This window comes from Salvelinus alpinus, chromosome 3 (assembly GCF_045679555.1).
Source record: "Salvelinus alpinus chromosome 3, SLU_Salpinus.1, whole genome shotgun sequence".
In the NCBI taxonomy this organism is placed as follows: domain Eukaryota; kingdom Metazoa; phylum Chordata; class Actinopteri; order Salmoniformes; family Salmonidae; genus Salvelinus; species Salvelinus alpinus.
In genome coordinates, this window is record NC_092088.1 from 70405019 (window position 1) to 70429954 (window position 24936).

The 24936-nt window shown below is 43.4% G+C and overlaps 1 protein-coding gene across 1 annotated transcript in view; it reads right to left on the reverse strand.

Annotated features, from left to right (window-relative positions):
• Positions 1-22702, reverse strand: part of LOC139571233 (pre-mRNA splicing regulator USH1G-like) — a 28556-nt gene extending 5854 nt beyond the window's left edge. Inside the window, exons 1-2 of the mRNA XM_071393896.1 lie at positions 22292-22702; positions 9781-10006 (exon numbers count right to left, since the gene is read on the reverse strand). Of these exons, the coding sequence (XP_071249997.1) occupies positions 9781-10006; positions 22292-22455 (390 nt within the window). The 5' untranslated portion in view covers positions 22456-22702. The remainder of the gene's footprint in view (positions 1-9780; positions 10007-22291) is intronic.
• Between the last annotated feature and the right edge of the window lie 2234 nt (positions 22703-24936).

Genomic DNA, 24936 nt, shown 5'->3' on the forward strand with positions numbered 1-24936 from the left:
CATGTCAACCCTGGACCATTACTCCATATCATCGCAGCTAGCTGGCTGCTACCGAGTGGCCCAGCCCCAAAGCTAGCCTTGAGCCATTCCCATCTCCCGGCCTGCTCAGTGGACCCTATGATCACTCGGATACAGAGGTGATGCCTCCCGGAATCATCACTATCACGACTGGAAGCCACTACATCAACAGATTCCTGCCGTAAGCTCTGGACCTTTGCATCGGATCATAGCTAGCTAGCTGCTACCAAGTGGCTATAGTGGCTAACACCCTTGTCCCAAAGCAAGCACCAGTTAGCCTCGAGCCAGGCGCATTCCTCGGCTAGCAAACAAAATTACTCCAGCTACAATATCTCTTTTGCCAATTGGCCTGGACCCTTTGTCGACACGGAGTCCCGCCGATCCATCACGACTGGTCTGCCGACCTAATTCCGTCCGTTGTGCCCTCAATCGGCCTTTGCCGGACGTCGGTGAAGACGCTTCTGCTAGCCCCGGCCTGCTATCTTTATGTACGCCGTCTCCCGCTTGCTAGCGTAGTAACGACTACCTAACGGCTTCCCTGTTTAATCTATTGCTGTTCACTGGACCCTATGATCACCTGGCTACAGAGCTGATGCCTGCTGGACTGTTCATTAAATCACGGTACTCCATTTTGTTTATTCTGTTTATCTGTCGGCCCCAGCCTCGAACTCAGGCGCTGTGTGTAGTTAACTGACCCTCTCTGCCCATTCATCGCCATTTTACCTGTTGTTGTTGTTGTCTTAGCTGATTAGCTGTTGTTGTCTTACCCGGTGTTGTCTTAGCTAGCTCTCCCAATCAACACCTGTGATTGCTTTATGCCTCGCTTTATGTCTCTCTCTAATGTCGATATGCCTTGTATACTGTTGTTTAGGGTAGTTATCATTGTTTTATTTTACTGAGGAGCCCCTAGCCCTCAACATGCCTCCGATACCTTTTTTGTCCCACCTCTTTTGTCCCACCTCCCACGCATGCCATGACCTCACCTAGCATAACTAGTGCCTCCAGAGATGCAACCTTTCTCATCATCACTCAATGCCCGGGTTTACCTCCACTCTACCCGCACCCTACCATACCCGTCTGTACATTATGCCCTGAATCTATTCTGCCACGCCCAGAAATCTGCTCCTTTAATTCTCTGTCCCCAACGCACTAAACGACCAGTAGCCTTTAGCCGTACCCTCATCCTACTCCTCCTTTGTTCCTCGGGTGATGTAGAGGTTAACCCAGGCCCTGTGTGTCCCCAGGCGCTCTCATTTGTTGACTTCTGAAACGGTAAAAGCCTTGGTTTCATGCATGTTAACATCAGAAGCCTCCTCCCTAAGTTTGTTTTACTCACTGCTTTTGCACACTCCGCCAACCCTGATGTCCTTGTCGTGTCTGAATCCTGGCTTAGGAAGACGACCAAAAATTCTTAGATTTCCATCCCCAACTACATCATTTTCCATGAAATAAAACTGCCAGAGGGGAAGGAGTTGCAATCTACTGCAGAAGAAAGCTTGCAAAGTTCTGTCATACTTTCCAGGTCTATGCCCAAACAGTTCGAGCTTCTAATTAAAAAAATTAATCTCTCCAGAAATAAGTCTCTCAATGTTGCCGCCTGTTATAGACCCCCCTCAGCTACCAGCTGTGCCCTGGACACCATATGTGAATTGATTGGCCGCCACCTATCTTCAGAGTTCGTTCTGCTAGGTGACCTAAACTGGGATATGCTTAACACCCTGGCCGTCCTACAATCTAAGGTAGATGCCCTCAATCTCACACAAATTATCAAGGAACCCACCAGGTACAACCCTAAATACGTAAACATGGGCACCCTCATAGATATTATCCTGACTAACTTGCCCTCCAAATACACCTCTGCTGTTTTCAATCAGAATCTCAGCGATCACTGCCTCATTACCTGCATCCATTGTGGGTTCGCGGTCAAATGACCACGCCTCATCACTGTCAAATGCTCCCTAAAACACTTCTGCGAACAGGCCTTTCTAATCGATCTGGCCCGGGTATCCTGGAAGGATATTGACCTCATCCTGTCAGTAGAGGATGCCTGGTTGTTCTTTAAAAGTAATTTCCTCACCATCTTAAATAAGCATGCCCCTTTCAAAAAATGTAGAACTAAGAACAGATATAGCTCTTGGTTCACTTCAGACCTGACTGCTCTCGACCAGCACAAAAACATCCTGTGGCGTACTGCACTAGCATCAAATAGTCCCCGCGATATGCAACTTTTCAGGGAAGTCAGGAACCAATACACACAGTCAGTTTGAAAAAGCTAGCCTTTGTTTTCCGAACAGAAATTCCGAACAGAAACTCCAAAAAGTTCTGGGACACTGTAAATTAGATGGAGAATAAGAGGACCTCCTCCCAGCTGCCCACTGCACTGAGGCTAGGAAACACTGTCACCACCGATAAATCCACAATAATCAAGAATTTCAATAAGCATTTCTCTACGGCTGGCCATGCTTTCCTCCAGGCTACCCCAACCCCGGCCAACAGCTCCGCACCCCCCGCAGCTACGTGCCCAAGCCTCCCCAGCTTCTCCTTCACCCAAATCCAGATACCTGATGTTCTGAAAGATCTGCAAAACCTGGACCCGTACAAATCAGCTGGGCTAGACAATCTGGACCCTCTCTTTCTAAAATTATCCGCCGCCATTGTTGCAAACCCTATTACTAGTCTGTTCAACCTCTCTTTCGTATTGTCCGAGATTCCTAAAGATTGGAAAGCTGCCGCGGTCATCCCCCCTCTTCAAAGGGGGTGACACTCTAGAGCCAAACTCTTATAGACCTATATCCATCCTGCCCTGCCTTTCTAAAGTCTTCGAAAGCCAAGTTAACAAGCAGATCACTGACCATCTTGAATCCCACCGTACCTTCTCTGCTGTGCAATCCGGTTTCCAAACTGGTCACGGGTGCACCTCAGCCACGCTCAAGGTACTAAACGATATCATAACCGCAGACAATAAAAGACAGTACTGTGCATCCGTCTTCATCGACCTGGCCAAGTCTTTCGATTCTGTCAATCACCACATTCTTATCGGCACACTCAACAGCCTTGGTTTCTCAAATGACTGGTTGACCAACTACTTCTCAGATAGAGTTCAGTGTGTGAAATCGGAGGGCCTGTTGTCTGGACCTCTGGCAGTCTCTATGGGGGTGCCACAGGGTTCAATTCTCGGGCCGACCGTTTTCTCTGTATATATCAATGATGTCGCTCTTGCTGCTAGTGATTCCTTGATCCACCTCTATGCAGACGACACCATTCTGTACACATCTGGCCCTTCTTGGGACACTGTGTTAACTAACCTCCAGACGAGCTTCAATGCAATACAACTCTCCTTCCGTGGCCTCCAACTGCTCTTAAACACTAGTAAAACTAAATGCATGCTCTTCAACCGATCGCTGCCCGCACCTGCCCGCCCGACTAGCATCACTACTCTGGACGATTCTGACTTAGAATATGCGGACAACTACAAATACCTAGGTGTCTGGTTAGACTGTAAACTCTCCTTCCAGACTCATATTAAGCATCTCCAATCCAAAATTAAATCTAGAACCGGCTTCCTATTTCGCAACAAAGCATCCTTCACTCATGCTGCCAAACATACCCTCGTAAAACTGACTATCCTACCGATCCTCGACTTCGGCGATGTCATTTACAAAATAGCCTCCAACACTCTACTCAGCAAACTGGATGCAGTCTATCACAGTGCCATCCATTTTGTCACCAAAGCCCCATATACCACCCACCACTGCGACCTGTATGCTCTCGTCGGCTGGCCCTTGCTTCATATTCGTCGCCAGACCCACTGGCTCCAGGTCATCTATAAGTCTTTGCAAGGTAAAGCTCCGCCTTATCTCAGCTCACTGGTCACCATAACAACACCCACCCGTAGCATGTGCTCCAGCAGGTATATCTCACTGGTCATCCCCAAAGCCAACACCTACTTTGGCCGCCTTTCCTTCCAGTTCTCTGCTGCCAATGACTGAAAGGAATTGCAAAAATCGCTGAAGTTGGAGACTTATATCTCCCTCACTAACTTTAAGCATCAGCTATCTGAGCAGCTCACCGATCGCTGCAGCTGTACACAGCCCATCTGTTAATAACCCATCCAACTACCTACCTCATCCCCATATTGTTTTTATAAACTTTTTTGCACACCAGTATTTCTACTTGCACATCATCATCTGCACATCTATCACTCCAGTGTTAATTTGCTGAATTGTAATTACTTCGCTACTATGGCCTATTTAATGCCTTACCTCCTTTATTGCCTCCTCCATTTGCACACACTGTATATAGATTTTTCTATTGTTATTGACTGTACTTTTGTTTATCCCATGTGTAACACTGTGTTGTTGTTTTTTGTCGCCCTTCTTTGCTTTATCTTGGCCAGGTCGCAGTTGTAAATGAGAACTTGTTCTCAACTGACCTACTTGGTTAAATAAAGGCGGAAAAAAAGAATATATATATATATGTCGTGTCTTTGGCTATGCCAGATTAATTGCTATGACATGCTATTCTATAAAATAATTTCTCTGTAATTAATATTACCTGATTGAACTAATCATGTAAATATAATTAACTAGAGAGGGACACCACGAAATAATATTTATAGAGCTGTTATCTTCCGAATAAACTCTTAAAGATTTAGTAAAATTTTACATCCATAGCAGTCACATTAATCGTCATTTTATTCAGTCTCATCTGAAAGTGGTAAATCCTTGGTTATCTGCAAGAATCCTGGCTAACAAGTTGAATCAGCAATACATAATTGGGTTTAATTATTTATTTACTAAATACCTAACTAATCACACAGAAACACACATACACAATTAAATCATAACTTGATTACAAAGTGCAGTCATAAAGAAAAACGTCCCTAGCGTGCGGAATAGATATGACAGCTTGTTACACAAAGAAAAGGGGCGGGATTTTAGTGAAAGAGCGGGAGACTGGAACATAGGCGAAGCTGTACCATCGTAAATACCGTATCTTATGCATTCTAAATTACCGCCCATATGGAAAGGAAAATGCAATAAATATTTACTCTGAGCTGCGCTTCAGTAGGTTGGTGGTAGATGGACCGTGTCGCCAACCCGAGTCCTCTGTCCTTTGAAGAATGTCTCTGGTGGTCGCTGGATACGTTGGAGTAACGTTGATGTGTAGTAGACGGGATACTCTGACTGTCCTTCCTAACCTGCGTTTGTAGCAGCTGTTGCCAACTCAACGGCTAGGAGGTATCACTTCTGTAGTGAATACGAGTTCAAAGTTCATACCATTTACAACCAAAGTCCATACTGATGTTGGCTTAGTTTTGTAGTTATTATCTGAACCATTCTGACATCGGATCGTCATCCTAAATGTACCCGGAACAGGAAGTTATTTTTTTGTCAATGGCTTTTATAGTGGAGGGAGAGGGGTGTGTCTGAAAAGTTTATAACCCATGTCTCTTCACAGGGGCGGGCCCCTAGTTGAGCAGAAGCCCAAATTTATGAAAATCCAAATCTCTCATTTGGAAGCTAAAATTACATTTAATCTCTTCACAAATAATTTCATATTCAAACATTTGAATTAAACAACAATTCCATGTGAATCCGATACCTCTGACGTTTAGACTTTCCACAGTAGAGTTTCTCATTCTATCATTGATGAGAATGTGTCAGAGGGCAACCGAACTGACATAATATACCTTAAGTACCACCGCATATGTTCAGTTGGTCGGATTACCAGAATATAGTTCATTTCCCCCCACTTCTGATGTTCCCAGAATCTCTATGTTAACCAAGGGGTTTTCTTATGTCACATCAGTTATAGTAGGGAGAGGGAAAAGGGGGGAAAGAGGTATTTATGACTGTCATAAACCTACCCCTAGGCCAACGTCATGACATATATATATATGGAGTGGGGGATTGCATAAGCCTTCTGGAAGATCTGATGAAGGAGAGGATGGCGGACATGAAAAAAAGGAGAGAAGTGGAATATGTTGTGAGTGAATATGGAATGGAGAATAACACAGAACTTTTGGAAGAGCTACAGAAGGAAATTGAACGTGACGAGAGTGAGGTTGAATAAAATGCGGTGGCAGGTACAGTGATGACCGCCGAGAAGGAGCTGAGTGTAGAGGGAAGCGGTGTGGTGAGGAAGGTTGGCGTCAAGTGCAAAAAGAGAGTTAGGCGCTCCAGTAGCTCAGAGATGGAACCTGACGAGAGTGAGGACCGGCGAGTTTGGACATGATAATGAAGCATCTGGTCCAGTAGGAGTGATTTTTTGGGAGAAAGTGGACCCTTGCCTTTTGGCGGATCCATTTGTGGTTTCAGGGTGGGTGAGAAAGGAGTTGGGTGAAGTTGAATCAGTGAAGCTAGCCTGTGGTGGACTTGTGATATTTGTTTGTGTTTCTTTTGATCAGAGGGAGCAGGCGCTCCATGTCGCACGACTTAGGTCAATATTTGTTTCTTGCTTTGCTCTTAGGAACAGGGCACCATTGAAAATAGTAATTTTTGGGGTAGCGTTAAGTGTGGAGATGGCTATTGAAGATTCCTGATATTTGTGGCGCCCGCCGTTTGGTGTGTCGCAGACTTGGTGGTGAAACAGAGGAGTCACTGTCATTCCTTTTGAATCAGAATCTCCACCCTACAAAGTCATGTTAGGATATATCAGTTATCCTGTTAGACATTTGTGTGAAATCTACTGCGTTGTTTCACGTGCAACATTCATGGTCATGTTGCATCAAATCAAATTGTATTAGTCACATGTGCCGAATACAACAGGTGTAGTAGACCTTATAGTTAAATGCTTACTTATAAGCCCTTAACCAACAATGCAGTTTTAAGAAAAATAAGTGTGAAGTAAAAAATAGATAAGTTAAAAATAACAAATAATTCAAGAGCAGCAGTAAAATAACAGTAGCAGGGCTATATACAGGGGTTACCGGTACAGAGTCAATGTGCGGGGGCACAGGATAGTTGAGGTAATATGTACAAGTAGGTAGAGTTAAAGTGACTATGCATAGATAATAAACAGAGTAACAGCAATGTAAAAAGAGAGGGGAGGGGGGCAATGCAAATAGTCTGGGTAGCCATTTGATTAGCTGTTCAGGATTCTTATGGCTTGGGGGTAGAAGCAGTGTATAGGAGGGAGAATCCTAGATGTGGGAAGTGTGTTGGAGGACAAGGACAGAGAATTGTGTAGTTTTGGTGGATACATTTGTGTGTGTTACCTGTAGGGGTTCCCCTGTTGCTTGGGGATCGGAAGTGTCGGGTGCAAGAGATGCAGGTTGAAATGGCCACAGTCAGAGTAGTGCATAAGGTAACGTATGCTGAGGTAGTGAAGAAAGTAGAGGATGGGTCAAGAGTGAGGGTTCTGAGAGAATCCCTGTGAGTAGACCGAGGCCTATGAGTGATTTATGCTTCAGTAAGGTTGGGTTCTTAACGTTCATAGCAATGGTTATCAACTGTACAGCAGAGATGGAAAGTAAATCACAGAAAATATATGTGGTGGCAGCAGCAGATAAAAGTTTTTGAAATATACCCACATTGGCTGTATTCCAATAGGAATTACACATGACCTTGCAGGCCAAATGTGGCCTGTAAACCATGAGTTTCAGGCCATTGTATTAAACTCAGAAAAAAATATTTACATTTGTTCCTAAAGTAGTACAAACACTTGTCACTGTAGTGGTACCCTGTAAGGTCATCCTGTTTACCTTCCGTTATTAGTGCATACATACTTGTACCCCAGTTCATACCTCAGGCCTGGAAGTAGGTTTCCCAAAACCCAAAAAGGATTTCAGATTTCCTGCTTCTGTTTCCAGAAAAAGCCCCCCCAAAAATGTGCAACCCTGCCGGTAAATTACATTATGTTGGTTGGCAAAGTGATGTGTAATTTCTATTGGAATAAGACAGAGTTAGGATGTCCAACAGTTGGAATTTTTTATTGACCTTCAACCTTCATTCAGAATGACTACCAAGGGTAGGGTTATGATGAGACTACCTAAACATTTAAACTGGAGCAAAAAATCTAACTAACATTGGATTAGTTAAAAAAATGTGTATTATTTATCTTTGTGTAGCATAAGATTAATCAATGTATATGAACAAACATAGATAATGAAAGAAACCATTTTTTTTTTTTATCTACCTGCAATAGAGCATGCTGGGAAATATGATAATGATGGGTGTGGTTTGATTCAAAGTGATGGTGTATGAGTTTCAGGCCCCTCTATTAGGGTAAAACTAGGCCCTCAAAATAAGGCCTTATGAAATGCTGTACGTATGGTATTATGGCATTCTCTCCACCAGCTTCATGAGGTAGTCACCTGGAATGCATTTCAATTAACAAGTATGCCTTGTTAAAGTTCATTTGTGGAATTCCTTTCCTTCTTAATGTGTTTGAGCCAGTCAATTGTGTTGTGACAATGTAGGGGTGGTATACAGAAGATAGCCCTATTTGGTAAAAGACCAAGTCCATATTATGCCAAGAACAGCTCAAATAAGCAAAGAGAAACAACAGTCCCTCATTACTTTAAGACATGAAGGTCAGTCAATGGGGAACATGAAAGTTTCTTCAAGTGCAGTCACAAAAACCATCAAGCACAATGATGAAACTGGTTCTCATGAGGACCGCCACAGGAAAGGACCCAGAGTTACCTCTGCTGCAGAGGATAAGTTCATTAAAGTTACCAGCCTCAGAAATTACAGCCCAAATAAATGCTTCACAGAGTTCAAGTAACAGACACATCTCAACATCAACTGTTTAGAGGAGACTGCACGAGTCAGGCATTCATGGTCGAATTGCTGCAAAGAAAACACTACCAAAGGACACCAATAAGAAGAGACTTGCTTGGGCCAAGAAACACGAGCAATGGACATTAGACCGGTGGAAATCTGTCCTTTGGTCTGCACATTTGCGGCCTGCTGGAGGTCATTTTGCAGGTCTCTGGCAGTGCTCCTCCTTGCACAAAGGCGGAGGTAGCGGTCCTGCTGCTGGGTTGTTGCCCTCCTACAGCCTCCTCCACGTCTCCTGATGTACTGGCCTGTCTCCTGGTAGCGCCTCCATGCTCTGGACACTACGCTGACAGACACAGCAAACCTTCTTGCCACAGCTCGCATTGATGTACCATCCTGGATGAGCTGCACTACCTGAGCCACTTGTGTGGGTTGTAGACTCCGTCTCATGCTACCACTAGAGTGAAAGCACCGCCAGCATTCAAAAGTGACCAAAACATCAGCCAGGAAGCATAGGAAGAGAAGTGGTCTGTGGTCACCACCTGCAGAACCACTCCTTTATTGGGGGTGTCTTGCTAATTGCCTATAATTTCCACCTTTTGTCTATTCCATTTGCACAACAGCATGTGAAATGTATTGTCAATCAGTGTTGCTTCCTAAGTGGACAGTTTGATTTCACAGAAGTGTGATTGACTTGGAGTTACATTGTGTTGTTTAAGTGTTCCCTTTATTTTTTTGAGCAGTGTATATATATTTCTTTTAGGATCTCACTTGGTGAAGTCCACAGTACCGAGAATGGATGAATGCAACAACTATGTTTCTGTCACTAACAAATACAGTCATGGGTGGTAATGCTACAACTTACTTGAAAGGCAATGCACTCTGGGAAATATTTGAATAAGGCTTTACACTAAGCATTGTCTAAATTTAACACTGTTCGGTGTCTATATGGATCCATAGACTCAACACTTTGTGTTATTTAGTTATTTTTGACACAGAAAAATTTGCTGGGTTGTCATTGGTCCTGACACCTCACCTTGGGGTTGAGGGCCGACTGCTTGGCGGCGATGGAGTCCAGGTACCGGACACAGTCCATGTGGCTCTTGGTGGCGGCCATGTCGAGGGGTGTGTGGTAGTCATTGTCCAGGCACCACACGTTGGCTCCAAACGACACCAGGAAGGATAGGCAGTTGTGGTGGCCGTTGGCAGCGGCCAGGTGGAGCGGAGTGTTCCCCCAGATATCACACTTGTCCTGGTCACCTCTGGGAGAGGGAGAGAGGGAAAAGGAACAGAGGGATTAAGAGCATATGTTACAGAGTACACGATAAAACATACTTCGGCCTTTTACTCCTACTGCTGCATCAGCCATCAATAACTGTAATAAGGACTCAAATTATTGCATGCCAGTTTATGGAGAACATTTAATTCTACGAATAGGTGTAACCTATTTCCAGGAAACGGGGCCATAGTGTATGAATTTGTGTGTGTGACACAGGGTTTGCACAGAGAATTATATTTCACTTCCTGCTTTGCGGGTCAGGGTCCGTCCTCTTCCTGTGATCCCCCCGTTGTGGTGTGATCAACAATTGACTGGGTGCAGGTAAAACATTACAGTGGTGTTACCATGTATTATTCAACACATGGACCGAGAGTCTTTTTTCTCACAGACACCCAGAGAAGCTGTGACTACACAGAGCCACAAGGTCAACACCTGTGCCATGTCCAGATGCCAAACGTTGTCGAACGTGATTCCTTATTGTACATGCCAGCGAGGCATGTTTGTTTTACATAGTATACAGTGACTTCGGAAAGTAATCAGATCCCTTGACTGTTTCCACATTTACAGCCCTACTCTAAAAAAAGAAATATTTCTATTTTATTTAAACTTTATTTAACTAGGCAAGTCAGTTAAGAACAAATTCTTATTTACAATGACGGCCTACCAAAAGGCAAAAGGCCTCCTGCGGGGACAGGGGCTGGGATATATATATATATTTTTTTTAATAACGTCACTTTTTCAAAATCCTGTCTTTCAAAGATAATTCATAAAAATCCAAATAACTTCACAGATCATCATTGTAAAGTGTCACATGCATGACTCTGGAAAGACGAAGCAGGTACGGGGAGTCAAACATTTAATAAAGAACGGACATGGAATGAGACAGAAACAGCGTCAGCAAACGAATAATACAGACAAAAACAATTAATGCAGCAGCAGGGAACAGAGCAAGGGAACTGACAAATATAGGGGAGGAAATAATCAGGTGATGACTGAGTCCAGGTGAGTCCAATATCACTGATGGGCGTGACGAGGGAAGGCAGGTGTGCGTAATAGATGGCAGGAGTGCGTGATGCAGGGCAGCCTGGTGCCCTCAAGCGCCAAGGGGGGGAGCAGACGTGACAGTAAATGGTTTAAACAGCGTTTCAAATGCTTGTTCAATGAACCATAAACAATTAATGAACATGAAACTGTGGAATGGTCGTTAAGACACTAACAGCTTACAGACGGTAGGCAATGAAGGTCACAGTTATGAAAACTTAGGACACTAAAGAGGCCTTTCTACTGACTGAAAAAACACCAAAAGAAAGATGCCCTGGGTCCCTGCTCATCTGTGTGAATGTGCCTGCTTAGGCATGCTTCAAGGAGGCATGAGGACTGCAGTTGTGGCCAGGACAAAAAAATTGCAATGTCTGTACTGTGAGACGCTTAAGACAGAGCTACAGGGAGATAGCACGGACAGTTGATCGTCCTCGCAGCGGCAGACCACGTGTAACAATAACTGCACAGGATCGGTACATCCGAACATCACACCTGCGGGACAGGTACAGGATGGCAACAACAACTGCCCAAGTTACGCCAGGAACGCACAATCCCTCCATCAGTGCTCAGACTGCCCGCAATAGGCTGAGAGGCTGGAATGAGGGCTTGTAGGCCTGTTGTAAGGCAGGTCCTTACCAGACATCACCGGCAACAACGTCGCCTATGGGCATAAACCCCCCATTGCTGGACCAGACAGGACTGGCAAAAAGTGCTCTTCACTAACGAGTTGCGGTTTAGTCTCACCAGGGGTGATGATAGGATTCGCGTTTATCGTCGAAGGACTGATCGTTACACCGAGACCTGTACTCTGGAGCGGGATCGATTTGGAGGTGGAGGGTCCATCATGGTCTGGGGCGGTGTGTCACAGCATCATCAGACTGAGCTTGTTGTCATTGCAGGCAATCTCAACGCTGTGCGTTACAGGGAAGACATCCTCCTCCCTCATGTGCTACCCTTCCTGCAGGCTCATCCTGACATGACCTTCCAGCATGACAATGCCACCAGCCATACTGCTCGTTCTGTGCGTGATTTCCTGCAAGACAGGAATGTCAGTGTTCTGCCATGGCCAGCGAAGAGCCCGAATCTCAATCCCATTGAGCACGTCTGGGACCTGTTGGATTGGAGGGTGAAGGCTAGGGCCATTTCCCCCAGAAATGTCCAGGAACTTGCAGGTGCCTTGGTGGAAGAGTGGTGTAACATCTCACAGCAAGAACTGGCAAATCTGGTGCAGTCCATGAGGAGGATGCACTGCAGTACTTAATGCAGCTGGTGGCCACACCAGATACTGAAGGATACTTTTGATTTTGACCCCAATTTCTTCTGGGACACATTATTATATTTATGTTAGTCACATGTCTGTGGAACTTGTTCAGTTTATGTCTCAGTTGTTGAATCTTGTTATGTTCATACAAATATTTACACGTTAAGTTTGCTGAAAATAAACACAGTTGACAGTGAGAGGACGTTTATTTATTTGCTGAGTTGTATATATATATATATAGATACAGTTGAAGTCGGAAGTTTACATACACCTTAGCCAAATACATGCAAAAATAAACTTATTGTAATGCCGCAATATAATAACCTGTTTGTATTTTCCCTATAAGCAATGGCTTGTTTTACTTTTGACATTACCCTAATAAAGTTTAGAAAATGTTGTGAAGGTTTGGTGTGTTGTGGCTATTATACGCTTTAGCTACTGCAGGCAGTGCGCATTGGCGCTCCAATGGCCTCCGACAATTGAACTTGAGGTGAGGATGAATGTTTTAGCCTACCAGAGTTATTCCTTTAATCTAACAATATAACCCTCTTTATATGTTCGAAATTAACAAATTAGCCTAACTCTGTATAGCAATAGTAGCCTATCTGACAAGGATAACATGCCACCGGGATATCTCTCTCTGTCTCTATAGGACTAGGCCTAAACTTCTCGTCCTTATATATACAGTTGAAGTCGGAAGATTTTCACAATTCCTGGCGTTTAATCCTCGTAAAAATTCCCTGTTTTAGGTCAGTTAGGATCACCACTTTATTTTAAGAATGTGAAATGTCAGAATAATAGTAGAGAGAATGATTTGTTTCAGCTTTTATTTATTTATTCACATTCCCAGTGGGTCAGAAGTTAACAAACTCAATTAGTATTTGGTAGCATTGCCTTTAAATTGTTTAACTTGGGTCAAACGTTTCAGGTAGCCTTCCACAACCTTCCCACAATAAGTTAGGTGAATTTTGGCCCATTCCTCCTGACAAAGCTGGTGTAACTAAGTCAGGTTTGTAGGCCCCCTTGCTCGCATACACTTTTTCAGTTCTGCCCACCAATTTTCTATAGGATTGAGGTCAGGGCTTTGTGATGGCCACTCCAATACCTTGACTTTGTTGTCCTTAAGCCATTTTGCCACAACTTTGGAAGTGTGCTTGGGGTCATTGTCCATTTGGAAGACCCATTTGCGACCAAGCTTTATCTTCCTGACTGATGTCTTGAGATGTTGCTTCAATATATCCACATCATTTTCCTTCCTCATTAAGTCATCTATTTTGTGAAGTGCATCAGTCCCTCCTGCAGCAAAGCAACCACACAACATGATGCTGCCACCCCCGTGCTTCACGGTTGGGATGGTGTTCTTCGGTTTGCAAGCCTCCCCTTTTTTCCTCCAAAACATAACGATGGTCATTATGGCCAAACAGTTCTATTTTGGTTTCATCAGACCAGAGGACATTTCTCCAAAAAGTACGATCTTTGTCCCCATGTGCAATTACAAACCGTAGTCTGGGTTTTTTATGGCGGTTTTGGAGCAGTGGCTTCTTCCTTGCTGAGCGGCCTAACAGGTTATGTCGATATAGGACTCGTTTTACTGTGGATATAGATACTTTGTACCTGTTTCCTCCAGCATCTTCACAGGGTCCTTTGCTGTTGTTCTGGGATTGATTTCTACTTTTCGCACAATAGTACGTTCATCTCTAGGAGACAGAACGCGTCTCCTTCCTGAGCGGGATGACGGCTGCGTGGTCCCATGGTGTTTATACTTCGCGTACTATTGTTTGTACAGATGAACGTGGTACCTTCATGCATTTGGAAATTGCTCCCAAGGATGAACCAGACTTGTGGAGGTCTATAATTTTTTCTGAGGTCTTGGCTGATTTCTTTTGATTTTCCCATGATGTCAAGAAAAGAGACACTGAGTTTGAAGGTAGGCCTTGAAATACATCCACAGGTACACCTCCAATTAACTCAAATCATGTCAAATAGCCTATCAGAAGCTTCTAAAGCCATGACATAATTTTATGGAATTTTCCAAGCTGTTTAAAGGCACAGTCAACTTAGTGCATGTAAACTTCTGACCCACTGGAATTGTGATACAGTGAATAATAAGTGAAATAATCTGTCTGCAAACAATTGTTGGAAAAATGACTTGTGTCATGCACAAAGTAGATGCCCTACCCGACATGCCAAAACTATAATTTGTTAACAAGACATTTTGGAGAGGTTGAAAAACTAGTTTTAATGACTCTAACCTAAGTGTATGTAAACTTCCGACTTCAACTGTAAATATAGGACAAAACACACTTCACGACAAGAGAGACAACACAACACTACATAAAGAGAGACCTAAGACAACAATCTAGCAAGGCAGCAACACATGATAACACAGCATGGTACTGTAGCAGCACAACATGACAACACCATGGTAGCAGCACAAAACATGGTACAAACATTATTGGGCACAGACAACAGCACAAAGGGCAAGAAGGTAGAGACAACAATACATCACGCAAAGCAGCCACAACTGTCAGTAAGAGTGTCCATGATTGAGTCTTTGAATGAAGAGATTGGTATAAAACTGTCCAGTTTGAGTGTTTGTTGCTGCTCGTTCCAGTCGCTAGCTGCAGCGAACTGAAAAGAGGAGCGACCCAGGGATGTGTGTGCTTTGGGGACCTTTAACAGAATGTGACTGGCAGAACGGATGTTGTATGTGGAGGATGAGGGCTGCAGTAGATATCTCAGTTAGGGGGGAGTGAGGGCTAAGAGGGTTTTATAAATAAGCATCAACCAGTGGGTCTTCCGACGGATATAGAGAGATTACCAGTTTACAGAGGAGTATAGAGTGCAGTGATGTGTCCTATAAGGAGCATTTGTGGCAAATCTGATGGCCGAATGGTAAAGAACATCTAGCCGCTCGAGAGCACCATTACCTGCCGATCTATAAAGTATGTCTCCGTAATCTAGCATGGTCATCTGAATAAGGTTTAGTTTGGCAGCTGGGGTGAAAGAGGAGCGATTACGATAGAGGAAACCAAGTCTAGATTTAACTTTAGCCTGCAGCTTTGATATGTGCTGAGAGAAGGACATTGTACCGTCTAGCCATACTCCCAAGTACTTGTATGAGGTGACTATCTCAAGCTCCAGGCTGTATCACAACTGCCTGTGATTGGGAGTCCTATAGGGCGGTGCACAATTTTCCCAGTGTCGTCCGGGTTTGGCCGGTGTAGGCCGTCATTGCAAATAAGAATTTGTTCTTAATTTACTTGCGCAGTTAAATAAAGTTTAAATAAAATTTAAAAATTTAAAAGCTCTAAACCATCAGAGGTAGTTCAAGAGGGTTAATAAATTATGTTATGATAAACTGTAAGGTCTCCTCAGGAGACCTCTGTGTGTGCGTGTGTTAAAACCTGTTTTTGAGTGTTGTGACCTTCAGACACTATCAGAAGGTGTCTACATTCAGACTCCTCCTGTCTGGATCCCACCGTGGTTATCTGGTTTTCTGAGAACACAAGGCTGCCACAGACTTGATGAAACCAGCCACCTGTCAGAAGATGCTTACACTCGTTCACATTGTTATGACTCTATACTTGTGATGAAAGGTCAAGTTTCAGTCAATCCCACTTCTGAGCTTTTAATTGCTGATGAAATGGTTACTGCTGTCAGGGGAGGTTAGATTTATTAAAATGTTGTTGCCAGGGAAACTCACGCAAGGAGGACGGGGAGAGGCTATATGAGTTACAGGATGTCTTAGACATTTTGCAGATCTTGGGGAACTATCACATACTGTTATACTGTACTCTGTACCATCTTCTGCCTACAATTGTATTACTAAAATGAGTATTTTAATACTTAAACAAAGAGTCTGTGTTTTCTTTCCATTACTAATGTATGTTTGATAAGACTTGATCATTTGTTGAAGAAATTGACCAACATAGTAATCACACCTGTGGGGAGAGAGGCATTCTTCTCACCAAACTACATGACCTTTGTTTTGGAGGTGTTCAGGACAAGGTTAAGGGTAGATAAAGCTTGTTGGACACTAAAAAAGCTTTGTTGTAGAGCATTTAACACAAAATCCAGGGAGGGGCCAGCTGTGTATAAGACTGTATCATCTGCATATAAATGGATGAGAGAGCTATGTTGTTGATGTAAATTGAGAAGAACATGGGCCTAGGATCGAGCCTTGGGGTACTCCCTTGGTGATAGGCAGTGGCTGAGATAAACTCCAAACTGGCTGTCATGTGCCTTTTACTGAGGACTGGCCACTCTACCATAAAGGCCTGATTGGTGCAGTGCTGCAGAGATGGTTGTCCTTCTGGAAGATTCTCCCATCTCCACAGAGGAACTATAGAGCTCTGTCAGAGTGACCATCAGGTTTTTAGTCACCTCCCTGATCAAGGCCCTTCTCAATAGCTCAGTTTGGCCCTGCGGACAGCTCTAGGAAAAGTCTCGGTGGTTCTTCTTCCATTTAAGAATGATGGAGGCCACTGTATTCTTGGGGACCTTCAGTGCTGCAGACATTTTTTGGCACCCTTCCCCAGATCTGTGCCTTGACACAATCCTGTCTCGGAGCTCTACAGACAATTTCTTCAACCTCGTGGCTCGGTTTTTGCTCTGACATGCACTGTCAATTGTGGGACCTTAAATAGACAGGTGTGTGCCTTTCCAAATCATGTCCAATCAATTGAATTTACCACAGGTGGACTCCAATCAAGTTGTAGAAACATCTCAAGGATGGTCAATGGAAACAGGATGCACCTGAGCTCAATTTCGAGTCTCATAGCAAAGGGTCTGGAATACTCATGTAAATAAATAAAATACATTTTTTTTTATACATTTCCAAAAGTTTCTATAAACATGTTTCACTTTGTCATTATGGGGTATTGTGTGTAGATTGCTGAACAAAATGTTTTTTTTAAATCCATTTTAGAATAAGGCTGTAACGTAACAAAATGTGGAAAAAGGGAAGGGGTCTGAATACTTTCCGAAGTCACTGTATTTCTATCAGAACGTTGCAAAATGTTCCGTCCAGCTCAACGCGCTGCTTTTCTCTACCCTAATTTCTACATGTCTGTAAAAACTGATCTTGGATCAGGTCCCCCTCTGTCCATATAATCGTATTCATTATGATCTGAAAGGCCAAACTGTTCCTGAATTACTACTCTGCAAATCTACATACGGGCCCATATCCTGGCATAAGGTAGTCAATACAGCAGGGCTGCCCAACTCTCTTCCTGGAGATCTACTGTCCTGTAGGTTTTCAGCCCAGCACTAATTTAGCAGTTCTGATTCAGCTAGTTAAGCAGCTAATTAATAGAATCAGGTGTGTTAAATTAGGGTTGGACTGAAAACCCACAGGACAGTAGATCTCCAGGAAGAGGGTTGGGCAGTCATGCAATACAGTATCAATTAGTAAAACAATTAGTAAGACAGATCAAATACATTTTGATTTGATCTGTTTTACTAATTGTGAATATTCTGATACCTCCTACTAACACATTTGATCCTTCATGCATTTATAAATTCGATGTGCATCGTCATGTTTTGACTCTCCACCTACAGATTACGTCTCATGGTCGATTGTGCTTGACTATCAACAAGACAACCAAGGGATCTGACCCAACAGTCAGCCAACCCTACCCTATGGCCCAGTTACAGACCAAAACAATGGTGGTTGTTACATATTAACACAGCCTCGTCACTTTTTTGTTTTATGTATAATTTTTTAGAAAATAGGCTACAGCTTCTGGTATCCAAATCTGTTTGCTCAATCTCTAATCTCTGTGAAATAGACACGGCTGGAATGCGGTTTTAACCAATCAGCATTCAAGATTAGACCCACCCATTGTATAACGAAAAATAATAATACACAAATAGAAAAAGCATAATTTGTATGAAATACGTTACACAGTCAGAGCATCTCCATTCAGTGCCTATTAGTCCAAGATTAAACAATATGGATCTGGGAAACCACCCAGACCTACATGTACAGCCCCATTATTTTCTTTTTACCTTCTAGAAAAGAAAAAAAAGAGGCCTGTATAATGCAGAAAAGAGGTAGGACCAGATCAGCATAGTTCAATTACAATAAACTGCTTTTACCTTCTGGCAGGCCCTCTGACCACCACAGCTCTGGTCCTGTCCATCCTTAGCTCATCCACCTCCAGCCTGGCCCTGTGGTGTAGCATCAGTCCCCTGGGAGTGTTGTTAGAGGACCAGTCTGCCCAATTAGTCCGACCCGTCACCCTGACCTTTCCTCTTCAGCTAATATCTATGCTGTTAATATCTACGCTACACCTCTGCCACTGCAGCTTCTCTCAGGCATCAGCCTCTACTGCTCTCTCAACACTTAATTACCACCATGCCTTATAAACCTGTCACTAAGGTCTTGACATATCCCTCAAGTCTCGACCCTACCATCCCCCTCTACTGTCTCTCCTTCGCGTGTCTATTCCTTGAGTCTCGACCCTACCCTCCTCCTCTGCCCTCTCTCCCTACCCTCCTCCTCTGCCCTCTCTCCCTATCCTCCTCCTCCTAATCTCTTCTGCTCTCCTGGGTGCTGTGTCAACCATAGTGGGTTGTCATAGGACAGGGCTCTCTTAAATAGGGATTAAATACTATACCCTTTCCATCCAAACCTGCTTTGTCCAGCACTTAAACCTTCAACAAAAGGGAGGGCTTTTTGCCTATACTGTACACAAAGGAGCTTCAGTAGCTGAAAGAGTAGCTGACTTATCGAACGATAATATAGCCTTACTCCTAAATCCTGAGTCTCTCTTGTTTCCCATTGAAAGTCAGAAAGCACCATTGATAGACCACTGAGGTGTACAGTGACATACAGTATACAGTAGGTCCTAATTAGGTGATGTATGCCTAGTGTTTTTTTGTGGGAAACAAAGAGTATAGCTGTTATCTGGCTGTAGCATCCTGCTACTGTAGCTCACAAATATAGTCCATGGTAGCCTGCTAGCGAACAATATGGTAAAAGGAGTGGGCCCTCTCAAAAGTTGATCTGATTGAAAACAGCATTTTCATATGTAATTCAACTGGATGTATTACATAGGGAGGAAGGCCCTGTGATACAGAATGTGATACATTAATTCAACTAATAATCAAAGCTACCATCAATGAATGTGGGTCCACTCCATCCCTTCACTACTACTACTTATAGCCACGGGAACTAGGGGTGCTGAGGGTGCTGCAGCACCCCCTGATATATTGAAATTAAATAAATAAATAAAATGTATATTTAAAAAAGTGTTAACGGGTGCAATTAATCTATAACTGATTGCCTTAGTTTAGAAAAATGCATGTTTATCTTTGTGAAGCATAAGATTAATCGATCAATCAATGTACAAATACAGATATTAACAACCTTTTTCATCAACCTGCAGTAGAGTATGCTGGGAAATATGATAATAATGAGTGTGGTTTTGATCGGACTGTTTTACTCTCCACAGTGTAAAACAATAACTCTGGTTATTAACACCAACAAATGGGGGTTCTTTTCAGGGATGCACGATATATCTGTGAAGATATCGGAATCGGACGATATTAGCTAAAAATGCCAACATCGACATCGGCCCAATGTCTAGCGTAACGCCAATGTGCAAAACCGATGTCAAAGTTGACGTGCATACCTATATAACGTAGGTAGATGACGTAATGATGCCACGTCAAATTTTGCGCTACACGTGCAACACAGCATTCCTAAGCTGGCCCACAATGTCTGCTGTGTGGATCGAGCAGTCAACAAGCCGAGCAGAAGAGTAAAAAAAAAAAAAAACTATTTCAGCGATACAACTCAATGGCAAGATCCATTAACGCCAAGATAATGGAATTCATTGCCCTTGACAATCAACTGTTCGCTGTCGTGGGTGATGTTGGCTTTCGCCGACTGGTCGAGCACCGGTACACACTACAAAGTGAGCTATTTTTCAGATGTTGCCCTACTGGAGTTACACAGTAATAGCGTCACTGCTATTAGCTTCACAACTGACATTTTGGACCAGCGATATCAGCCCCATAAGCATGCTGAGTCTGACAGCACAGTGGGTTGTCAAGGATTTCGTACTGAGGAAAGTCGTATTTCATGCACATGAATGTGCTCGTTGTCATACCGTTGCTGCCATTTCAATGGCATTAGAGAACACATTTGAAACTTGGAAACATGGACACACTAGCTATCTCCATTCGAACAACAGACTCGAGAAATTAGCTCATCAACTGCGCCTGCAGCAGACGTGATACCCTCTGTCATGGCATTGAAACACCTGCTCAACAAAACTGCCAACACAGGCTGTGAACAAGCGATTCAGTGGCATTCTCTCTTTACTCTGTCGCCAACATGCCCGATGCCATGTACAAGGACCACTACTTCAATCCAGACAAGAAACAGGGTTTACGTGAAATGTTACATATGCAGCTGGACAAGATGGAAACGGACACAGTGACAGCGCCCACCGAGGAAGAAAGGCCACGGACAGACAGAGCTGAAACTTCACTGCTTGACATGTATGATGAAATCCTGGTTGAGAATGAAATGACTGAACAAATGAACAACAAAACAGTACAGCAAGTAAGTGAAAGAAATAGGTTTTGATTATGTTTTACTGGTAATGGAGACATATGTAAAGGCCAACAAAATAACTTTTTGGTCAGTGTGGTGTGTCTGTGTGTGTAACCTTTATTTAACTAGGCAAGTCAGATAAAAACTAATTCTTATTTACAATGACGGCTTACCCCGGCCAAACCCGGACAACATTGGGCCAATTGTGCGCCGCCCTATGGGACTCCCAATCACGGCCGGATGTGATACAGCCTGGATTCGAACCAGGGGCTGTAGTGACGCCGCTTGTGCTGAGATGCAGTGCCTTAGACCGCTGCGTCCATGTGTGTGTGTGTTAACTATTTAACTGTACTAGAATGCTTAAAAGGCCGCTAATATTGTAAATATCGGTATCGTTTTTTTTGCAAGGAAAACATTTGTTATCGGTATCGGCCAAAAATGTAATATTTGTGCCTCACTAGTTATTTTACACCACTAAGTGTTAATGCCACTCTTACAGAGTGAATTTAACTCCTGAATCAACACTAGAAATGTTACACTGAAAAATCAACACTGGCAGAAATAAGGTAGAATACATTCTCAAGTTGAATTGTATGTTCACTCAAGCTAAACTTATAAGTTGAGTGAACATACAATTACAGTTGAGAATGTATGTTGGTTCAGATATGCCCCAATGTTAAGCAAACTCACAATCTTATTGCAGCTGGTTGCCTTACAATTGTAAATTGAAGCAACATATTTTTTTTTATTGTGTGTGTGTGAACGTGCTTGCGTGTGTGAGTGCATGCATGTATAAGTATTCACGCCACATGGTTGTGAATGGGTATGTGAGAGAATGTTGGGTAGGCCATCCTCCTGCCAGTGACCTTTGCCTTTAATTAGGCTGTTAAAATGGAGGCAAAGAGCTGTCCATCACATCAACAGCACTGTAGGATGGGGTGAGGAGGGTGAAACCAGCATACATAAATCCTGAGCTGGCACTAACGGTCATTTGAATGTACATTTTGTTCCTAGACAGTAATCAGGGCTTCAACCAGCTGACTGGAGGTTTAAGTAGTCTTTTGTAGCTCAACTTCAGGATAGTGGTTTTGATTCCCGTGACCACCTATAGGTAAAATGAGCCATATATCAGAGATAAGATCTTATATATACATAATAGTCACTTCTCTAGCCTATATATGGCTCTGACTACTGACTTTTCAGATGGAAGGAAGTGAGATATGCACATTGCCATGTGACAGTGACACCTCCACACCTGTTTGTTGATAGTTCAACAGGTAGACCAATTTGCAAAGGGGACAGCTGAGCAAAATGTTAAGTTAGTTGCCTTGGTGCTGAGTTGCGATTGAAGCTATTGTCTGTGCTATAGGCTGCTTAGGAAACTTAACGGCACTTACCCTCTTCCCACAATAAGCCGGAGCGCGTCAAGGTTGCCGTGGTACACAGCCCATAAAGTCGGTGTCATTCCATCTTCATCAGGCGCATTCAGCTCCTTCCGAGTGGCCTCTCTGAGTAGGTCCAGGTAGCCATCCCGGGCCGCCCGGTGGTACTTGTCGTTCATGGTGCCTATGGCTCCGGTAGCCTGGCTCACGGTCGCTTATTTGGCATCAAGGCGAAGAGCGTGCCCTCCGAAGGGGCAGGTTTGTCCTAAAGGCGCGGGATTTCGTTGGGTCTTCGGTTGTTGCTTCCCTCCGGAAGGAGGTAGTGACTACCGGGGACTGTGGAGAGAAAGAAGCCGGAGCGGTTGCCAGGGACACACTAGGCAGTTGTCAAACAGGGAGGGGTTGACGCCTCCTAGACCTGTGCAGATCCTCGAGATCTCACTGTAACCATTTGTTTTTGTTTGAACCTACTTAGCACAATTAATTGTGAATGCATTTATTTATTAAACATATTCAACTCAGTCTGAGTTTGGCCAGTAACCAAAAGGTTGCAGGTTCGAATCATATAGAACAAACTTCACGTCAGATAGGCAACCGAAATTAATAATTAATGTATGTGTGTTATATTAAAGCAATAAACATTTCAGAACAACTATGGCTGAATTATTGTCCCTACACTTTCAAAAACACTAGTCGAATAAGACATGGGAGAGATGACGAATTTTGGCAAAGAAATATATTTATAGACTAATACAAATCAGTAGATTTAGGTACGGGCGACATGGGCATCAGCCCAGGGCGGCATCTTGACAGGGGCGGCACGGGCGCCCCCTGGTGCGGGCGGGGCGGATGAGGGGGGGTTCGCTCAGGGCGCCAGACAAGCTAGAACCGTCGTGGCCAAAGTTTTGAGAATGACACAAATATTAATTTCCACAAAGTTTGCTGCAAGTAAAACGTTTCTGTACCCATTACTGAGAATGTTGTTGTAGTTAAGGATACATTGGTCTTCAAGGTATGTTATATTTGTAACAACATATATTTTGATGTACAGTTGAAGTCAGAAGTTTACATACACTTAGGTTGGAGTCATTAAAACTCGTTTTTCAACCACTCCACAAATTTCTTGTTAACAAACTATAGTTTTGGCAATTCGGTAAGGACATCTACTTTGTGTATGACACAAGTAATTTTTCCAACAATTGTTTGCAGACAGATTATTTCACTTATAATTCACTGTATCACAATTCCAGTGGGTCAGAAGTGTACATACACTAAGTTGACTGTGCCTTTAAACAGCTTGGAAAATTCCAGAAAACTATGGCATGCCTTTAGAAGCTTATGTTAGGCTAATTGACATCATTTGAGTCAATTGGAGGTGTACCTGTGGATGTATTTCAAGGCCTACCTTCAAACTCAGTGCCTCTTTGCTTGGCATCATGGGAAAATTAAAAGAAATCAGCCAAGACCTCAGAAAAAAAAATGTAGACCTCCACAAGTCTGGTTCATCCTTGGGAGCAATTTCCAAACGCCTGAAGGTACCACGTTCATCTGTACAAACAATAGTACGCAAGTATAAACACCATGGGACCAAGCAGTCGTCATACTGCTCAGGAAGGAAAAGCGTTCTGTCTCCTTGAGATGAACGTACTTTGGTGCAGAAAAGTGCAAATCAATCCCAAAACAACAGCAAAGGACCTTGTGAAGATGCTGGAGGAAACAGGTACAAAAGTATCTATATCCACAGTAAAACGAGTCCTATGTCGACATAACCTGTTAGGCCGCTCAGCCAGTAAGAAGCCACAGCTCCAAAACCGCCATAAAAAATCCAGACTACAGTTTGCAACTGCACATGGGGACAAAGATCGTACTTTTTGGAGAAATGTCCTCTGGTCTGATGAAACAAAACCAGAACTGTTTGGCCATAATGACCATCGTTATGTTTGGAGGAAAAAAGGGGAGGCTTGCAAGCCGAAGAACACCATCCCAACCGTGAAGCACGGGGGTGGCAGCATCATGTTGTGTGGGTGCTTTGCTGCAGGAGGGACTGGTGCACTTCACAAAATAGATGGCATCATGAGGGAGGAAAATTATGTGGATACAGCTCAAGACATCAGTCAGGAAGTTAAAGCTTGGTCGCAAATGCGTCTTCCAAATGGACAATGACCCCAAGCATACTTCCAAAGTTGTGGCAAAATGGCTTAAGCACAACAAAGTCAAGTTATTTGAGTGGCCATCACAAAGCCCTGTCCTCAGTCCTATAGAAAATATGTGGCCAGAACTAAAAAAAGTGTGTGCGAGCAAGGAGGCCTACAAACCTGACTCAGTTACACCAGCTCTGTCAGGTGGAATTGGCCAAAATTCACCCAACTTATTGTGGGAAGCTTGTGGAAGGCTACCCGATACGTTTGACCCAAGTTAAACAATTTAAAGGCAATGCTACCAAATACTAATTGAGTTTATGTAAACTTCTGACCCACTGGGAATGTGATGAAAGAAATAAAAGCTGAAATAAATCATTCTCTCTACTATTATTCTGACATTTCACACTCTTAAAATAAAGTGGTGATCCTAACTGACCTAAGACAGGGGATTTTGACTAGGATTAAAATGTCAGGAATTGTGAAAAACTGAGTTTAAATATATTTGGCTAAAGTGTATGT